The sequence below is a fragment of the Cryptomeria japonica genome, chromosome 9 (genome assembly GCF_030272615.1).
Source record: "Cryptomeria japonica chromosome 9, Sugi_1.0, whole genome shotgun sequence".
NCBI classification, from domain to species: Eukaryota; Viridiplantae; Streptophyta; class Pinopsida; order Cupressales; family Cupressaceae; genus Cryptomeria; species Cryptomeria japonica.
Genome location: NC_081413.1, coordinates 561,303,455 through 561,310,297, shown reverse-complemented (window position 1 = coordinate 561,310,297; position 6,843 = coordinate 561,303,455). Strand labels below are relative to the sequence as shown.

At 31.9% G+C, this 6,843-nt stretch overlaps 1 protein-coding gene across 1 annotated transcript; it reads left to right on the top strand.

Annotated features, from left to right (window-relative positions):
- The first annotated feature begins 365 nt into the window (after positions 1-365).
- LOC131858509 (putative FBD-associated F-box protein At5g56440) lies at positions 366-5,882 on the top strand. Its single transcript, XM_059211759.1, has 3 exons — positions 366-1,310; positions 1,464-1,772; positions 5,877-5,882. Exons 1-3 carry the CDS (start codon positions 366-368, stop codon positions 5,880-5,882), a joined length of 1,260 nt encoding a protein of 419 aa, XP_059067742.1.
- Positions 5,883-6,843: the final 961 nt, after the last annotated feature.

The window sequence follows — 6,843 nt, the reverse complement described above, 5'->3', positions numbered from 1 at the left end:
ATATATTACAATTCAATTAGAAGTAAGATTAGAACATTCAAATTATAGGTCATTTGGAGTTCAATTGAAACTAAAATAGAAATAATAGTTAGAATTAGGTTACTCTCAGATATAAAATTAGGGTAGAATTAGGGTTCATTTAATAATATCTGTCCTCATCTACTACATAGCTTTCTCTAGAGATCTAGGTATGCTAATATTATTATATGTGATATTCCACAGCGCAAATGTTGAATTGAATTGATTCCTGATATTATAAATGTGTTTTGTTATTCCCCATTGCGCATAGTGGGCGATCTCAGTAGTTTTCCATGGTTAATGGTTGTAATGGCAGACATAAGATAGGAGAAAATAATATAGCAGTTATGGCATATACAAGGTTAATGGCAAGATCATCAGCAATAGACAGGCTGTCTGCATTATCTGATGATGTTCTTTTAAATCATATTTTGTCGAAGATTTCTTACAGAGATGTCGTACGCTCTTCCCTACTCTCACAGAGATGGCGGCTCTTGTGGACGAAAATACCAAGGCTCAAGTTTTGTCCTGAGGATTTTGAGAAACAAAAAGATGGCAGGATACAGGCCATAATTAACAATGCCCTACTACACCTCGATACTCGTCTTTCTTGTTTGGAGCTTACAGTTGCCTTGGATGACCCTAAGGCTGCCTATATTAACAATTGGATTCGCCTTGCAGCTGAAAAACAGGTGGAACGCATGGATATACACATCTGTAATAGAGATCCGAAGACTGGTAAGAGGATTAGCAATGGAGCTTCTCCCATGATGGAGCTTGGGGACTCCATTTTTAGCTGTGAAAACCTCACGGTCTTAACAGTGCAATACATCCAACTTCCCAAGATGCCCACTAATTTTGGGGTATTCCGATCCTTGAAAGCAGTTCGTTATGCTGGTATTCCGAATCTGGATGATGCTATGTTTGAAGGATTCATGGATCTGTGCCCACATCTTCAAGATTTAGGGATTCTCCGTTGTTTAGGGTTAAAAAACTTGAATATACAATCTTCCAATTTAATGTGGATACATCTAGGAGCTCTAAGACCTGATATATCATTGCAACTGACTTGCCCACGCTTGATGGAAATCGGCCTCATCGATTCTGGGCAATACGCAGGGCTTAAATGGCTTAAATTACTTCAACAAATTTCAAGAGCGAAATCTGTTAAAAAAGTTATTCTTCAAAATTACAATACAGGCAATGCCGTTAATCCAGGAATGCCTAGTATTATTGTTCTTAACAGTTTTCCTGGGCTTGAAGAGTTGACAATCCATGGCCAATGTTTTCAAGTTAGTATTTTGTACCTTCAAGTTAAATATTCTTAATCAGTGATTGGTACATGATGATACTTGTAGATTATATTTGGACCTTCTATATTTCTGGAGTAGCCTTTTTTTTTCCCAAATTCTCTTACGAGTGAACCCACAATATGTTTGACACAGGAGATGATATCAGATGAGATGCCAACAGCAGAGGTGGCACTACCAAATTTGAAGATGGTGCGTGCCCATATTGGGCCAGACAAGGGTGCACAGGCAGTGATTTTTTTGGGTTTTCTTCTTAGAAATTCTCCATTAAGTGTAACAAGGGTTTTTCTGCCTGAACACTGCCCTCCAATCATGCAAAATAATATTCTCAATTTGGAAAGGGATTTCTCAAAATCAAGATTGTCAACTGCCACAAAAACGTGGTCAATGAATCTGAAAGCAGTTTGCCAACTTTGTACAAGACGCGTTGAATATTATTCACAGGTTAGCAGAATTTGGATAACCGTTTCTATTATTTTATAGAATTTATTATTTTTAACTGCCAACATTTTTATATTATGTTACTTGGGTTTGTTTTGTAGTAATATTTAAATTTTTTTGGGATGAGTTATTTTTCTTAATTGATTTTTTCTGTTTCAAAAATTTTATCAATAGTTTCTTGAATGATGAATAGTATCATAAAGAAAATTTAGAAAATTGCTTTTGTGAATTATTAAGATTTTTGGACTCTATTTTTTTATTATATTATGTGGGAAAGGACACCATACTGTTATACATCCAAACAAAAAACCATCAAAACAAAGACTTACAAGTTAAACCTAACAATCAAAATATCAAAAAGCTTATAATCTATCTATAAAACAAGTAACTAAAGAATTAGAGAAACATCCTATGAGGATCTACTAATAGGAACAACACAAAGAAGAAACAACATAGAGGCATTAAGAGATATAGCCCATCAATCTTTTTTCTTTCACTTGTGGATCCTTACACTTTCTTCTTCCACTTTCTCTCAAAAATTTTTCTCATAGTGCAGGGCATAACTAGGTTCTCAATTACACTCTCTATGCATTTTATGCATTCGCTATTACTTTTGTATCCTAGATAATCCATTTCATACTAGGTTCTCAAGTACAAGCATTCTTCTCATCCATTTCATCATCTCCATAATCCATTAAACAATTGAGCCCTTCAGGTGCCTCATTAAATTGATTCTTTGCCACAAGGAAATGAAAGAGGGAATAGTTAGAACTAGAACTAGGTTGAGGGGTTCATCTTAGATTTCTTTGTTGCTCTTAATTTCCTTCCTATTAAAAATTGATTCCTCAAACTCATTTTCAGATTTATGTTACAAATAAGAGTATAAATTATTTAGTCCACTCTTAATTTGCATATTGCAGACTAGGATATGTATGTGAATCTTGAAATCAAGGTATAAACTATGGACTAATAAAATATTAAGAAGATTAGACTTTTTATTCTTCTTCATAATTTTTAAAAACAACCAATTAAAATATTTAAAATAAAACTTATAATTATTAATTAAAAATTGTGACTAAGAAAGTTGTAGCAATATATTATTTCTAGCTATATTTAGTAATGTAAATTTTAATGTTATAGGTTTTTTCAAACATATTCCCTACAAGGAATCTAGAATTATGTTGTAGGTAGTTGAAGAAGTAACTAGAAAAGAACTTAATGTTTAGGAAACTAACACTTAGAATAATTTCATAGTTAGATTTTGAAAATGGAAAATAGAGAATTCTGATATTGCATTTTGAGTATTTATTAAATCAACAAAATAGAAAGAATAAAAAACTAGTGAAGAAATGTGGTAATGAAGCATGGTGTCAACATGATAATCACAATAGTAAGCATGGTTTATAGCTTCTTTAGTTGTTGCTTCAAATGATGTTTCTAGCTTCTTTTGTTGTTTATTTAGTTGATGTTTATTAATTGTTTCATGGGGATAGATGTTAAACATAGGAAGAAATATTCCTGTAATAATTCTTGATCTTATCAAGTTAAAATGTTATTCTTAAGTTAAAATGTTAGATAAGAAGTCCCAAATGCTATGATTCAAATTTGGTTATTTCTTTCTGACTCCAACTCTACTGTTACTTTGTTGGTTGCCCTATTTTGCTCAATCCTATGAGTATGGTTTCCCCCCATCTAGTAATTTACGATTGAAGCAAGATTTGTATAAATTAAGTAAGAATGAGGTTCTAATTTGTGTTATTTTGATGTTGTAGCTAGATGTACACTCTATGAAACACAATATGAACATATAATGAGATAAATGTCTCATAAGTTTAATATGTTTAGAATATATAGTAGATAGCTAACTGTACTCATGCTATTCTTTACACTTATTTTATTTTTTCTAAGTTTTATAAAATTAATTTTTTTGTAGCTTGGATACTTAAGTTCTTGGATCCTTGATTATGTTTTGTAGAATTATGGTTTTGTAGAAAGATTTCTTAATTGCTATTTGTTATTCTGAGTGACCCTGCTAATTATTATTTTTGTTTTTCCTATGCAGGTGTGAAAGAGAATTTGATACTTGCTTTGATACATTTGCATAGTACCAAATTTTTATTCTAAGGGAAATACTAATTAGTAGGTTTTCTATTGTAAGTTTGCCATTATTAGCTTTAAATTAAATTAAGAACTGTATGAATGTTACTTGTTCTTACTTATGGTTAATTGTCTATTACTTACTTAAAAGGTGAAACAATGTTGTCATATATGTTAACTAGGAATACTTAAGTCTCACTCTTTCTCAAATAATGTTGATAAGATGATCATTGTGTTTGATACTAGTTGAATTTGATGTAAGTTGTTACTAATAGATTCCTTTGTGAAATGGTGCAATGAATGTGAAATTATTGATTATAGATTGTGGAATTACTGTTTATTATTTTAATAAATTGATGATTGATTAATCTTATGTATTTCTAAAATTTTTAATTATATGTGATGATATTTGTTGATAAATTGAAATTTCATAAGATAATACCTTTACATACACAACATTAGATATAAAAGTTAAACTTTGCAAGGTATGTGTAGACCAATATGTTATGATTATTTTGTGCACAAAGAAGTGCTAAACAAAATTTAAAGGATATTATTGAACCAAGCTAGCATAGATTTGTTGGTTTTGATGTCATAATTGACTTGGATATAATTAAGGTGGATTCTATGAATTAGAATAATTAGACGGATTTATTATTTTTTCACATGCGATTTTGATAGCATATCCCTAATTGTTTTTTCAGTAACATCAGTTCCATAAAATAGTACAATTCAATTAAAAAAATAATGTAGCCCTTTGCTCCCAGATATAGATGAGAATTTACCTATGATGACCTTGAGAATAGGTATCTCATTCAAATACATAGCCAAGCATTAGAGAAGGCCCAACATGCTAAGCAAAATGTTTGCTTACTACAGCTCAAATAATATTGATACAAATATTGTAGATTACACAGCAAGTTTCATTCGACTGAATCTTATTAACCATATTTTGCAATTTTCACCCGATTGAGTCTTACTAGTTTTAAAGTCCCCATTGATAATAAAAAGTGTGTCCCCATACTTTATTTTTAACGCAATTCTATTCTTCCTACAATCCTTGTAGCATAAAAGTTTTTTATTTCAAAAAACTGTTTCTAACTCTGACATATAAAAACTTGTCAAGAAAAGCTAATGCCTAGAATCCCTCTAATTATATTTAATCAAATACATCTGAAATAGTATGTAATCTTTAAAACTAAGAATTTCCCTCCCTGCTTGTTTTTGGAGACTTAGAAGATGGTCGAGAGAGTCGACATCTCTTAGGATATTCAAAATAAAAGTCGAGAAAAAAATATAAGTTTGGCATGTATGCATAGAGTAATAAACCTCCATCTTATTTTATTTTTTGAAATTTAAGTTCCCCTTGCTTGCCAGGTCTGTCAAGTTATTTGATTGCCCCAAAATGATAAACCGAGCCCCAAAATGATAAACAGGGGAAGGGTTTCCAAAATAAACATTGCAAATATTTTACTATACTTTTTACAAGTTTTACAGTACTCTTGCGTCAATCAACACGGGGAGGGCCTCAAGTTTTACAGTACCTTTCTAAAGAACTGACATTGTTAATTAGCATTTAAACAAAGCAAAGAAATAAAATAATAATATTTAACTATTGATATATAAAATCCAATGGTCAATTATTTTTGTCCTTCCAATTTTCTCTGAGCTCATTCACATTCTGGTGCAAACTGTTGTTGTATGCATGGTAGAAAAAGAGATTAGTAAAGAGTTTTTCCATGCCTCAAAGCAGATGTAGTCTTTATAGTGAATCATTATAAATTAGGTGTTTCTTTGTTTCTGATTGTATGATATTTGTTTTTTATTTCAATTCTGTATATTTAATTTATTGGCATTTCATTATTAACACTAACCATAAAATATATTTGATAAGAGCATTATTTAAAAAGCTAGTTTTGAGAATATAAAGTCCAAGGGTCAGATGACCATTCACTGTCTCTAGCTCTTTGTTTCACAGCTGAATGTGATTGTATAAATGGTTGTGTGCAGACGTAGCCTATAGGGTGAACCACTATAAATTTGTTTCCCATGTCTTCTTTGTTGCGTTTGTGTTATTTCCTTTCTACCATTTTGTGTTCATTATATGGTTTTCTCTCTTTGTTTAAATTAACAATTGATATTAGAGCTTGGTGAGCCATTGAGCAGAGATGGAAGAAGAAGACGCTGATGTTAAGTTTTTTATTGAAGAATTTCTTGACAACTTGGATTCGGCTGAAGAGGAGGATGCTAAAATGAGTGAAGAGGAGCTTGAAGAAGATGAAACATATGATGTCAAACAATATCAAGAGAATAAAATTGTGAGTCTAAGAGAAGAGAATTTCTTACTCACGGATCTATTGTACTTTATGGAAGATTCATTGACAAGAATATTAGAGATTAAGTCTAAATGAAGAAAGAGTAAAAAATCTAAGGAGAAAAGAATTCATGAAAAGCCTAAATGAAGTAAGAGTAAATATTGATAACTTTGAAGATATATTGATTGACAATCTTGTAATAGCTGTAGAAAATCATTATAGTAATACACAAGTCATATTATTAGCTCTCCGGGAAGATTTGCAAAACACTCTTTTGAGAGAATCTGAGCTTCAAGTCAAGCTGAAGAATGTGGAGAAACAATTGACGGATAGAGATAATTTCTCAATTATCCACTAAGTATATAAAGGTGGAGCAGAAGTTACGTGAGATTTTGGTTGTTGATTCTCAGAAGCTTGAGGAAGAAGGCAACGGCGAATCCATGGGGGAAGACCAACATGCTTTCGACAGCGATGGCTGAGTTCTGTGTTACCCTGAGAGAACAGCGACAAGAGTTTCTGTATGGCCAAGGGACGAGGGCTGTGGAAATAAAGTCGCTTGAACAGGCCAGGGAGCTTGCCAAGGGGAACACAGTTTATATGAATTTGGAGTCTGGTGATTGCCACGGTGATATTGGCAAGGTTTCCCAAACCAGAGCAATCCT